Source organism: Barbus barbus (assembly GCF_936440315.1).
Source record: "Barbus barbus genome assembly, chromosome: 29".
NCBI lineage: Eukaryota > Metazoa > Chordata > Actinopteri > Cypriniformes > Cyprinidae > Barbus > Barbus barbus.
Window position 1 is genome coordinate 22,609,801 of NC_136757.1, and position 14,761 is coordinate 22,624,561.

At 37.8% G+C, this 14,761-nt stretch overlaps 1 protein-coding gene across 3 annotated transcripts in view; it reads left to right on the top strand.

Moving 5' to 3' along the window:
• Positions 1 to 14,761, top strand: part of LOC306849315 (breast cancer anti-estrogen resistance protein 3 homolog) — a 67,142-nt gene that overhangs the window by 25,733 nt on the left and 26,648 nt on the right. For all 3 annotated transcript variants that reach the window (XM_079384251.1, XM_079384250.1, XM_079384252.1), the window contains one exon: positions 8,651 to 8,996. In XM_079384251.1, the coding sequence (XP_079240377.1) occupies positions 8,651 to 8,996 (346 nt within the window). The remainder of the gene's footprint in view (positions 1 to 8,650; positions 8,997 to 14,761) is intronic.

Sequence of the window (14,761 nt, forward strand, 5' to 3'; positions counted from 1 at the left end):
TTTGAATACATACTGCTTCTTAAGCCACTCCATACAGCCACACGGCTTACATATTACCATGAGAGATGTGATAAAATGCTGTACTTACCTTGTCTGTGCAAAGTTATAATCCAATTTTTCAATTTCTGTCATGACAATTTAAAGCCGCCCGCTACACCTGGTAACTTTCACATGATCCATGCAGGGATACCAGAAAGGGACGTGAACTAGGACATGACCACAGGAATTACGTCAGAATAGCCAGACATTAATCTCCCAATAATAATCCCACCACTAAAAGGACAATTCAGACAGCTTCACATCTTTACAAAACATAACTTTCTGTAGTAATCTACATGGTGTCAAACATCTTAACTTGTACTTTATGGAAGCATATGTGTAGCTAAATTCAATTTTTGAAATGTAATATGTAAAATGGCAATGTATTTCTGTATTTAAATTTACATTTTCCCATTCCATATGTGCAACATTTAGTGCAAAATGAAAATGAAAATTCAATTATATCATTTAAATTTGCCATTTTCTACACTAGTTTTAATATGCAAATTAAAAACATTTTTAAAGCTTTATAAGTTGAAAAATTAAAATGTATTAAATTGATTAGATATGTTTAACATGTCCAAGCAAAAACTGTTGAAAAGAACATAATTTATTCAAATTAGAGATGTTTTCTAACAATATCGAGCTTTACTATCACTGTTTCTATCAATTTAACAAATCCTTGCTGAATAAAAACTCATTTCTTGAAAAAAAAAAATACTGACCGCAAGCTTGAATGGTAGTGCATATTGTTACAAAAGTAATATTTTAAATAAATGCTGTTCTTATTTAACTTCTTATTCATCAAAGAATCCTGAAAAAAGTATGACTGGTTTCCAACATTGTTAATAAATCAGCATTGCATAAAATGTATTTTAAAGTATATTTTAAAAATTAAATGATATAATTGAATTTTCATTTTGCACTAAATGTTACACATATGGAATGGGAAAATGTAAATTCAATTACAGAAATACATTGCCATTTTACATATTGGATTGCCATTTTGCATATTACATTTCAAATTGAATTTAGCTAGACATATGCTTCCATAGTACTTAACCTGCACCGTTCTTTTAACTTATGTATGCACTGTGGTTCTACAATTCAATGGTTGGTTGTATTAGAACTTCAGAATGTGTTCTCCACTCTTTCATGCCATCATGGTTGATGCATGGCTGTGTTAAGAGCTCTTTAAACCCTACACTTGCTCTCCTCTCACTCGAGTCTTTGTGTTCCAAAAGCAGGTTTGAATTAATTAAAGCAGAACTGCATTATTCACGAGATTCCCACCAACTCCTGTGGGGGATGGCTGGACGATGAAAGGGCCAGAATGAGAATAGTCGTCTTGTTGTTTTGAAATGCGCAAAGAATTCTCCTCCATGTGTTTAACCTTTTTCTCTGAGAGTCAGAGTTCTTTGAAAACTGTTTGTACTGCATGCACATTTTGAGTATGACAAAATCAGTGTGACCTTGACTGTGATTGTTATTGTTCCCAGTACAATTCCTACATCTACACCTCTTTAATACTTTTGCATAATTGCCTCAGGATAATCCTTTTAAAACAACTTGAAATGAGCAAGCAATGGATTATTGGCAAAAATTCAACAGGGGTGAAAGACAACTAAAACATTTCTCAAAAAAATGTTGAAGGTATAGTTCACTCACAATTGAAAATTCTGTCATCATTTACTCATGCTTATGCCTTTTGTTTTCTGTGGTGCACAAATGGGAGTCATATATAGCATTTCCAAGCTGCTCTTTTCCATATAATGGCAGTGAATGGTGACTACAGCCGTTAATTCAACATTTGCTAGATTTTCAGTGACTAACAACTAGTCTGTTTGTCACATAAAAGCTACTGTATGAATTCAGAAGACTTATGATGAGTTACATGGAATTCTTCTATCATGCTTTTTCAGTGCATGAATGCCTCTGAGCAGCTCAGTCCTTCTTATAAACTTTTTTTTTTGTGTTCCACAAGAGTAAGTAAGTCATATAGGTTTGGAACAACATGAAGGTGAATAAATGATGACAGAATATTTTTGGGCAATTATCCTTATAGTGAAGTGACATACTGCCAAGTATGGAGACCCATACTCGGAATTCGTGCTCTGCATTTAACCCATCCAACGTGCACTCACACAGCAGTGAACACACACACACCGTGAACATACACCCGGAGCAGTGGGCAGCCATTTATGCTGCGGTGCCCGGGGAGCAGCATAAATGGCTGCCCACTGCTCCGGGTGTATGTTCACGGTGTGTGTGTGTTGTGGTATCAGTTGTGGTATTGAGGGTGGAGAGAGCGCTGGACATTCACTCCCCCCACCTACAATCCCTGCCGGCCCGAGACTCGAACCCGCAACCTTTGGATTACGAGTCCGACTCTCTAACCATTAGGACTTCCACGTCTTCCCATACTTGGCAGTATGTCACTTCACTTATAGTGTGTACAAGCCAGTTGAAAAAAAGAATAAGATAATGGTTTTTCTGGAGAACAAAGACACTTTAACATTCTTGAACATGACATTGTATTAGCCCGAGGCAAATAAGTGTGTTTGAAATAGAGGATGATGTCAGTCAGCAACCAGCTGTGCTTTGCAGTATTGAGAGAGAGAGACAGAGAACGGCCTACTGTGATTGACACTTTGGAGTGAGGTCATATGATGGCTTGTCAGTCTAGAATAAAACAAGCACTTGAGAGAGAACTGGATAATCAATAGGGAGTCTAAAGAGAAAATAGAAGAGCAAAGCATTAATTAAGAACCGTTTAATGAGCATTTTGCATATTCATGACCTCTGGGGAGGAAGAGAAAGTTAATGGTTTAATTGTTTAGCATATGTAATCTAGAGCCGCAGGGGACTCGTTTCTGCATTTCTGCAGAGCTGACAGCTGTCTCTCTGCCTCACTGCATGCTGAAATGTTGAAAATTACACCATGCAGAGCTCTAAGACACCATGTTAGCCTACAGTGGCCTTTTGACCTGGGCTGAGAGCAGGGAAATCACTTGTATGTTTCAGATTCCTATTACACAGAGTAGTTTATGTAAGAGTTACAAATAACAGGGACATTTTACATTATAGTGTCCATGTTACGTGTTGCTGCTATTAATATATTAAACAATATTAGACAGTGCTTGTTCGGCTATATCGTTTAAACTATAACCATATATAATTTTGTACAGAGAAAAACATGTACTTAGGTTATACTATGGAGACTGTGTCAATTAAAATCTAGGCAAAAGTAGTTGAAATAAAGTAAAAAAAGGCATTCAGTGGTTCTTAATTATTTAAAAGTATAAAGTAAAAAATGCACTGATGATATCAGTAAGACTGGAGATTTTCTCATCTTTGTCTGTGACTGTACCCAGGGCTTGAATTGAGGGCGGATGACATCCCCCTGGTCGAAAAAAACGATAAAAAGCATCCCCTCTGTAAAGCCACCATCCCCTTTGGATTATTAATTTAATGTATTATGTAAAACTTATCATGCAAATAAATTTTTAAAATTCTCTAGCCTACTTATGATAATTCACAAACTAAATAATGGCGATTAGCCAATCAGAACTCGGTACTGTAACAAGCTGCGCACAAGCTAAAGCAAGTTTTAGTAATTTTTCACGCAAAATGCTTCAAGCGCAACTTTTGAAGTTCTTTAAAAAAAAAAAAAAAAAAAAAAAGACAACACACAACAGAAGGTATGATTTTTCATTGAGTAGCATTTAAAGACATCCCCTTGACATAATGTAGCCTATGACTGTGAGGGACTGAGAGACAATTGGAGAGAGCTGACATTATTCAGCTTTGGGAAAAAAAAAAAAAAAAAAACACATATTCAGAGTCTACAAGCATTCACTGCGCGATGAAGCCTATTAGAATATAATTAGAATGTCCTTATAATTCCGGCAATGAAACAAAAAACACCCATGTATGAGTTTATTTTTTATTTTTTATTATTATTCATTGCACAAACAAATGTGCTATTAGTTTTATACAACAGTGCAACAGGGTGTTTTGTTCCTTAAATGAATCTTTTTTTGAACGAATCGACTGAGCCAGTGATTCAACTGTCTATTCAGATGGGCTGTATCCGAAATCGCCCCCTATACCCTCAAATAGTGCACTATTTGAGGGGAGAGCCATTTTAATTGGTGTTCGAAACCATAGTGGATGTTCTCGAGTGCACTCATTCAATCCCACAATGCACCACAAAAACGAGTGTACAACCGATGTACACTCAACGGCTAGAAGTCGTGGCCTAATGGTTAGAGAGTCGGACTCGTAATCGAAAGGTTGCGGGTTCGAGCCCCCGGCCGGCAGGAATTGTAGGTGGGGGGAGGGAACGTCCAGCGCTCTCTCCACCCTCAATACCACGACTGAGGTGCCCTTGAGCAAGGCACCGAACCCCCAACTGCTCCCCGGGCGCCGCAGCATGGCTGCCCACTGCTCCGGGTGTGTGTTCACGGTGTGTGTGTGTGTGTGTGTGTGTGGATTTGTTCACTACTCACTGCTGTGTGTGTGCACTTGGATGGGTTAAAGGCAGAGCACCAATTTCGAGTATGGGTCACCATACTTGACAATACGTCACGACTTTTTTTTTGAAAATCCCCAGAATGCACTGTGAGAGTTGCGCGCCGAATGAATTCCCGATAAATCAAGATAAATCCTTCAATCTTACCACTGGAGCTGCCCGTATCAAATGATTATTAAACAGCAAGCAAACTATGCAAAAGCGGCAGTCCTTCCGGTGCACTCGGTGTCCGAATTCACTCACTCGTTTTCATTCACTCCTTCAAGTGAACTTTATGAGTGGACTAATGTAGGGAATAGTGAATGAGGGTATAGGGGCGATTTCGGATACAGCCATGGTCTTCTAATTGAATCAGCCGTTTTGAACGAATCGTTTGATTTGAATGATTCAATAAATCATTTATTAAAACAGGGACTTGCTGCCACCTACTGGCAGTTTTATTGTCATCATTATTTATCCATGACGGACCTAAACCAGCCAAGGTGCCAGCACAAAAACACATTCAGCAAAATGACCTAAATTCCTCCATTTCAGGTCCCAGAAGGAAAAAAAATCTTATAGATAGTAGTTCGAGGCTAATTTTTCATTAAAAGTTTTAAAAATGAGACAAATTTTGTAATCGTTGTGTAAAATTGGCCACAGGGTCCCCCACCTGACCACACAATCTCCCCTGAATTTTTTTTACAATTCGACCACTGACTGTACCTGACTCAAGTTCAGCCATCCTAGACAGTATAAGTAAAAAGCACTGATTTAATTTAAAGACTCGTGGCTAATGCTGAAACATCTCTTCACAAGAAAAAAATGGCCAGAGCCAATTACACTGAAATAAATTTATTTGGCTGTTTAAATGCACATTAATATGATTTGATTGCCTTGTTACCTCAGTACGGCCTAATTCCTTAAGAGAGGAAAAAGTTTGAGAGAGTAATTTGGCCAAAAAATAAAAATGCTCATCATTTACTCACTCTCATGTCATTCTAAATCTGTATGACTTTGTTTATCATGTTTCCTTTACAATAAACATTTGTAAGATGGATTTTAAAAGACATGAGAGTAAATGCTGAAAAAAAATTGCCATTTTTCAGTGACCTATACCTTTAAAATCACAGTAATATATGAAATATGTACATTAAAGGAAAGATTTATGATCATACTTCTTGAAATTGCCTCCTTCTGGGACCTGGAGGGTCTACCCCCTTTAAAATCAGATATGAGCATATAGCTTTTTTGACGATGTTCCTAGTTTTATTTTTAGAAAGGTCACTGGTGTATATGAGTATTATGACACAGACCCCTCACTTCCCCTGACACAGGAAGTGCAGATCTGCCTTCTCAGATGAGCATGACTATCCCTCAGACTCTGAGACATGTGAGACAAATTAATCTGAAACCAACAGGGAACTCCTGACTAGCCCGTATGATAACTCAGTAACACTGATCTGTGGATTTTAATGTCTCCTAGCCATTACACACCACATGAAAACAGCACCAGTGAATGGAGTCTCATGTTTCAGGGCCCCGGGACAGCGCACAGGTGCTCCGGGTGCATAAATACACAGCTGAGGTATTCCTAGCAGGATTTCATAACACTGCAAAGTGCCCTGATCAAACCATTAAAAACCCTCTGTGTGGATCTAGTTATTATAAACCAGAACACCCAGAATGTGTAAAGAATTACATAAACACAAATAAAAAAGGGATTTATAGGTGTATGACAGGCGTAGGCTGATTAAATGCATATATGTCCTTATCCTTTAAGAACAAAAGATTCTAAGCTATACACCCAGCCCAACTGTTATCTTAGGATTTGTTAAATCTAAAATTAAACTGAAGAACAACATTAAATGAGCACAGTCACATGATAAGCTGATTCAGGACGTTGGTGTTCATGGATGAGTGGATCTGTGGGGTGGAGGTGACTGTGGTTAGTTTGCAGGTTCAAACATCCCAGCAGGGCTTTACCAGGGAGTTTCCATGTCTTTCCGCTCTCCACAGATGCTTGTGCAAGGGACCAAAATTAACTCTTTGGAAAAAAAAATATTCTTCTGTTACAAAAAATATTGCTTATTTGCAACAAACACAGGTCATTGCGTCACAGTAGTGCTGCACGATTATGACAAAATCATAGTTGTTTTCTTTTGTTTTTATGACAATTATTAATTTCAAATTTAACATTAACATTAAAATATTTATTTTCTTTGTGGAATCTATGCTATAGTTTTTATATAGGCTACACATATTCAAAATAATTCATTTTCTGAAATAATTTATTGTCATTTTATACATCAGTACATTTTAAATAAATTATAAAAAAGCTACAGTACGTAACAATATTATAACACTCCTATTATAACTATATCCTATTATTACTATATCGCTATAATCAACTAAGCTGTCTACACTGCAGAATAAATCTTATTCAGCCTGTGTCTTGTTGATTATGATGGGTGCAGTTCTAACTCACAGAATCCTATATAGTCCGTTAATATTATAATGAAAACATTACAATGGGTGATTTTGTTACTCTTAATGTCAGGAATAGTGCCATATTTAGTTCCTAACAATTTGATTCACTTGCATTGATTACATCGGATAAATAAACAGGGGCAGTCTATAATTATATTGGGCATCTTATTTTATTTAAATTAATCAAGGTGTTTTATTTACTACCAAAGCCAAATTTCAGTCACATTTGAAGCTCGGGACCTGTGATGCACTGCTGCACTGCAAATTATGAGAAAACACAAACATTACGAGCTGCTAGCCCAGAACTTAACGCACAGCTACATGTAGCAGAGGTAGAGCATTATCCCCCCCCCCCTCCTCTATGAAGGGAATGAGATCATGCCAGACCTTAAACAGAAGCGCTGTCAGGGTCCAAGATTGAGTTTCACTCATCACAAAAGAGACAAAAGAGGGTGACAGCAACACCAGCTCTGCTGCGCGCATGTGTGCTTCGAATAACCCTAACAGCGCTCCTTAATGGGGTCAACACATACACACACACATCCAGTGGCTGGGTCATTGAACTCACACACCCACAGTTTTCTCTTGATTTGAAGCCCCTCAATAAACATACGAAAGTCACAGTCTTATGGACACCAGCTGTACTTTTACTTTAAAAAAACAAAAAAAACAAAGGTTGAATATTAGCATACTGGATTTGAATGACATGAATGATGGAATGTTTACTTTTTTTTAACTATTCCTTTGAAAACTCAACAGAAAGAGTGATGCCTTCAAATCTAGCTCATCCATAATTCCATAAAATCAGTCTCCACTTTCACTGCACCAATTAGTGGTCTCCGTGCGGCTGTGGAATGCTGAAGTAAACATGTGTTTGGAAACAACAAGGGAAGATCCTTATCGCCACCTCTTGTGGTCAGACTGAACGGAGTTCCCTCTCTTTGAGAGCAATGTCTGTTTATTGTTTGCACTCTGTTGCTGCCAGGAGACAGGTCTATCAAACAGTGATGCCTTCCAACTTACCTGTGCTGCAGGGCACACATGGCAGGAGGTTTCGTATAAACACTAGCTGTTGATATCACCTGAAAGAATGTCAGAACAAATAACACCCAGAAGCATTTTGCCATATCTGTGTTGTTAATAATAGATATAAACACTCACAGACTACTGGCAGTATTATAAGCAAAAAAAACACCATACATACAAATTTATTCAAAAGGTGTTTTTTTTTTATTGATCTTTGTTTTTGCAAGGACACAATTAATTGATCAAAAGTGTCTGTTAAGACTATTACATTATTCTATTCATCAAAGAATCTTGAAAAATGTATCACGGTTTCCAACATTGAGAAAACAATGTCTCTTGAACACTAAATCAGCATAGGAGAATGATTTCTGAAGGATAATGTGACACTGACTGATGCTGCTGAAAATTCTGCATTGCCATTACAGGAATAAATTATATTAAAAAAAAATATTAAAATAGAAACATTTCTTTTAAACTGTAATAATAATATTTCATAATATTATGTTTTTACTGTATATCAAATAATGTGCTTTTTTTTTTGTAGACTCCATGTAATGTTGTCTTTTTTTTACCATTTTACAGAGCTGAGGATGATGGCAGAAGGGAGGTTTTCTAGTCTGCCCAGGAACATGCACGTTGGGCGCCAGTGTCCACTCGCATCTTCTATGGATCTGCTGAGCTCACGGCCTGCCATGGCCGAGATGCCGGTCAGCGCCTACCAGGGAGTCTCCATCCATGGTACCCTGCCTCGCAAGAAGAAGAATGGCACTGGTTCCCCTGTGAAGCAGTGGGAGATGAATGGAAATATGGGGTCATCAATAGCACCATACCCAGGCCGAAATCGCCTGCCACCATCACCGCTCATACACAACATTATCGAAGAACACCAGGCTCTCCGTTCAGACAGGAAGAGCAGTGTCACATCTAGGTGAGAAATACAGTACATCTACACACCTGTCCTCTCCTAGTGATTCAAACCCAACAAAGCCCTACAGCACCCGCAAAAACAACACAATCTTTACTAAGAATTCAAAGCCACCCAATTGTTCAGGTGTTGCTATTCTATGGACATGTCAGTCTCAGTGTAAATGCCCCTTCAGGTAAATAGGAAGTAACATGTAATATGGTTTAAAACACAGTCCCAGTTCATGAAATCATATACTGCTCTTTGCCAGTTTAGAACAATGTTGCTTTCAAATACATACTCAAGATTAAGGTCAAGAATTAGGTGAAGGTTACCACAACAGCAACTTAACTGACCTGCCTGCACGACGGCTTATGTTCTCTGACTAAATATATCTAAAACCCAACAAAAGACAATGAACAAGCCAAAATGGTCACTTTTCTGACTTAAAGTAGAATAGGATCAAGACTTGTATATCTCAAAATTGGCTGCATATATATCTTTCATATACATATAAATATACCTATTTTGCAGATTGCCAGATTATAGGACTGTTTAGCAAGAACAGAGAACATTTTACAAAACATGCTGCAATACTATTACACCGTGTCCTAATCATGACAATGCATTTTTTTTGTCTGCCATGACATGCTCAGTGGGATTACCTTTAGTACAATGTCTTATATAATAGGTTATAAGATGTCATCTACTGTTAACTGTTTAACAATCAAACTGAACAGTTTCTAAATTTGGGGTTTGTGTATTTATTGATGTTTAGTTTTGGTCTATAAAAATTACACAACTTTAGTATAAATGTAGCATTATTTTAGACTATAAAATATTACATAGTATAGCCTATAAAGTGATTTGGATGCAAAGGTGAACTCAATACAATCACAGCATCACTTGGCACCCTAAAATTGCTATTACCCTTTGCTAGCATTTATTTGTGCAGTGTGTAGTAATTTGATCTGAATATACTGTGGATGCAAACCTCCAATGTTACCTCTATGCTCCGAATTTAATTTTACAGTAACATATCACCCCTTTGTTTTGGCTAGTGGTTTAATTAGTTGATCCTCAGAGAAGTCGACACCAAATCATCTCCTTATACTGCTCTTCAATCCCGTTAACTTTACTGTCTTCAGAAAATAGGACAACTGAGATAAAAATCATAAAATACAAGCTGCTGCTGGCTCAGTCTCATGTCTAGGACGGTCTCCATCTCTTTTTCTTACATCTTGTCTCTCTTTTTCACTGCTTTCCTACGTCTTTGCCATAGCTCTAGGCCTGTTTAACTGTATCGTCCGTACTGGCTGTCTGATCTTATCACATTCAGCAACAAAGAAGTTTGTGTTTGTCCCATATTTACGCAGACTAACTTAACAGGTAATATATCTCACCCTCAATAAAAGACCTGGCAGACATAGTAAAGTAATCTGTGTCTGGCTCTGTATAGACAGTGTTACAGATTATAAAGGACATTCTCCACAAACAGGGCACGAAATAAGGCCTCAGTTATATTATTAATACTTAGGAAATAATCACAAACCTAAAACTAAATGTTAAATGAACTTTTTTGTTGTTCATAAATGTATATTTCCCATAAATTATCGAATAAATATGTAAATGGGGTGGTGATGGCGCAGTGGATAAGACACATGCCTTTGGTGTGAGAGACCCGGGTTCGAATCCACTGTGAGACACCAATGTGTCCCTGAGCAAGACACTTAACCCCTAGTTGCTCCAGAGGCGTGCGACCTCTGACATATATAGCAATTGTAAGTCGCTTTGGATAAAAGCGTCAGCTAAATGAATAAATGTAAATGTAAATATAATTCATATTTAATTTAAATAAATATTATTAAAGCATGATAATTGTTAATTAAAAACAATAAATAATTACTTATTAAATAAAAAATTTATTCAATAGATGAAATTTTAAAAATGATTATTTTGTGATCTTAATTTTTGGAAACAGTTGAAATTACAATGTTATTTTTGCTGGATGATAATTGACCTATATATCTAACATGATTCACAAAAAACAATCCTTGTAAACAAAATAAAAAATAGAAACAGGATTTATGTGGAAAGTATCAAAGAGAAACAGTTTCCATAACTGAAACAGTGTACAGACCAAGCACAAAGACAAAACATTGATAACTCGACTTGCTGTTAACATCTTCAGCAAGTACTTTTACCAGAAGCACCTCAGGAAATTTAGATAGACTAAATAATGGCTTTTATAAAAAAACAGTTTTACGTGTAACTATGTGTGTTTGTCCCTTGACATTTGAAGGTTACCTAATATTAGACTACTATTTCACAGCCACAAAGCTCACTGAGAAATGGGAGGTGAAAAATGACCACAGCACACAAAAGAAGCTGCTCTGGGCTGGCAGCAAGGTTAGCAACGACCTCTCATAGCGGCCCAGTCACCATAACAACACCTTATTGCGACTCTGCGTGACACATGGAAAAAGAAATAGGTAGAACATAAACACTGTGTAGGTATAAGAGAGAGAGAGAAAAACCTACAGCACACTTCTCATTATAAACACGGACCTACACTGAATCAGCCCAGAAGCAATAACTAGCTTGGATGACTTTTTCTTACATTAGATTTATCAGAGTTGGAGACTTGGATGGCATTGTGATTAAATGCCAACCTCCTGAACGTCTGGCTGCAGAATGCTTCACCAATTTGAGTGTCTGCCTGCAGGTGAGTAGTCAGATGAGACAAGATGCCTGTAGGTTTTGTTTCTAGGACTGAAACATTTATCTTTTATAAAACATCAAGGATTTAAGTGTTTTGCTTTACTACCTGCATGTGTGAGGCAGCTGTTCTAACACAGGCACACAACTCTTCACAGGTTATAGTGAGGACTGTAGATTTATAGCTTGACCGAGAGATGAAAGAATTTTTGAAGAGACAGATTGGAAGAGAGATTGAGAGAAAAACACAAAGAAAGAGAGACAAAGAGAGAGAATGAGACAGATGAAAGAGATGGAGGAGCAACGGTGCCATTTGATTTACTTGTTAAAGCTGATTAAAGTGGTTGTAGTTGTTGACAGAATCTACTCAACACCCTCATAACTACATGGCCTCGTCCTGGAGCATGCCAAAATAATCTTTGGTTCAGTCTGCCAAATGATAGAAATGACACATGGTAAACATTAAACCAAACAACCAAATGAATAAACAGTTTTAAATCTCTGATGGAAAGATATCAGCGATTTCCTGGTGTTGTACTGCTATCATCACAATGAATCAGCCATCACTTTGTCATCACATCTCCATTGTGCAATATACAGGGTAACAAGATCTCTCATGCGAGTACATTTACCTGTTTACTTGAAATAATTAGTAATAATATTTGTATTTTATTGCAAAATACTATACAAAATATAAAAACCAGTCACCAGACAGTGCCACCTATGTTTCATAATGTTCAACATCACTTTCAAGACATCAAGTGTATTATTGGTTATACTATTACCTACAAGTAGATAACTGTACTCACATGAGAGCTATGAACTAAAAGGACAAATATTTCATGTAGTCATTTAATTAAAATGAGGTCATGAATAGTTTACAAGAAATGCATAACAGTAATAATAGTTGATAGTTGACATGAAATGCATAAAAGTAATAATATTAATGCTCTGCGTGTGCTGGCAGACTCAGGTCTGTGTTGGGCTGTCCTATATTATTATGTAACTTCATTAGGGTTGCTAAGCTTTACGGAACCCAAACATTCCATCCAGACTACCAGGTGGTCCAAAGGATTTCCTTCTGCCACACAGTTCTGCTGATGTAACGTGAAACAGTTTTTGTTGGAGTCTTTTGCACTCTCTTTCCTCTCACACACCCATTTACATTATATAAAACTATACTGAATCCACACCCTAAATCAACAAAGTTTGAGGTAAATACTGTAAATAAACAATCAAATAAACAAATAAATAAACATGAAAAGCATAAAACAAAAAATTAATTGCAGTTTTTACCTTATTTTAAAATAATTTTGTCCCCAAATGGTAATCAAACGCTCTTACACATAGGAAGTAAGGTTTATACGGTATATAGGTTTATACACAGCTTAACCAAAGACACATCTTAGAACACTCTCGTCATAGTTTACACTAATCAGAACAATCACATCAATGGACTGAATTCTGTCTGAAACTCCCTGAGCTCCCTTGTGAACCTGACTGGTATCGGTTCACAGAGCCGCACTGCCCCTGTCGTCTTGGCTGTGAACTGCCTTTGATTTATGTCTTTGGATGTGTGGGTGATTTTTGGGAGTGTTGCATGTCAAATGTCCCATTTCTCTCCTCTGGCTTAAACATTATGAAACTCTTTCTGGAAACCCAATAATAGCTTGTCCATCTCTCTAACTTGACATGTCCTCCCTCAGCTTTCTAATTATGACTGGCAAGACTGAGGTACAAATCACCACTTTGAGACACAATACAGCTGTGGCTTGGCACAGAACGAGCCAGAGATGGAGATGTTTTTCTTGAGGCCATGTCCTCACGGCATGCCCTCGCTTTGGGGATGAGACAGTATGTTCGGCCTGGTCCCAAACTCAAGTCACTCTTAGGTCGATCCGTGGGTGTGTTAACAGTGTACTCTTATAGCGCACTAATGTAAGCGTTCAGAAGCTTTAAAGCGTGACCTATCTCCTCTAGAGTAGCTTTCTAGTGAATGTCCAATGGGAACCTAAACAGGAAATCAGTTATGCTTTTAAGTTCCATCAAATGCGAAGCAAACAAACAATCCCCCCCAAAAAAATCACACATTCTCATATTTCCAGTTATCTGACGCTTTTTATATATTTGAGCTCTCACCCCAGGTGCCACCTCCACACCGAACCTGAAAGCAACTCTTATTCCCCGAAGGGGGTGAGACAGTCCAGCACATACCCTGGTGGTAAGAAAGGAAGAAAGAGAGAGTCATAAAGAAAAGTCAAGTTTTTGTGTAAGCTGAGATGAAAGGGACTCTGGGTAAAGGCAGAAAGAGAGAGGGCGGAAAAATCTAAATGGAGAAAAAGCTGAGCCGTGAACCTCGACCGCTCGTTCTTCTCCGTGACTCTCTTCACCACCATGGTTCCTGCGTTCCACACAGAGAATCTAAATAAAACAAAAAATGCAGTGCAAGGGCCATCTCTGTCGTTAGGGTAAGTCACATCTAGACCATAACCTAAAAGCTGCAGGCAGGAATAGAGGTCATGTGAACAATTGCTATGTCCTGTCTCCTCCTATTTTTTGTATAGATTCTGTGTTACATTTACACTAAGTTTGTCTCTTACCCAAAGGTTGCACTGAAAGTTTATATACACTGTTTTTTGAGCCTGTGGGAAATTTAGACTCAAGGAATTAATTTCCCTTTTCCTGGCTATAATCCTTTAGAATTTGGGGTTTAAGTCTTCACGTAAGCAAAAATCCGGAAAGTCACAAGAGTGTGTTTGTGTGTGAGACAGAGAGCCACTAAAGCCCTGACATGCTCATCCCTGACCACTTAACCCTACATTTTTTCTCTTTTAAAGCCTGCTTATTCATTGTCTAAATTGATATCCGCATTAATCTCAGATGAATTTTGCGTTTTTGGGTTGGTGTGGAAGTAATTGGAAGTAATTGAAAGTAAATGTGCGTGTTTGGGGGGATGGTGGGTGTTTGTGTCCACATGTTGTGGTCTATACTGTGGTGTAATGACCTCCGGCGAGAGGGGCTGAACTGGAAGACACTTTACTGCAGTCCAACGTACAGCCTGCCCAGAGAAG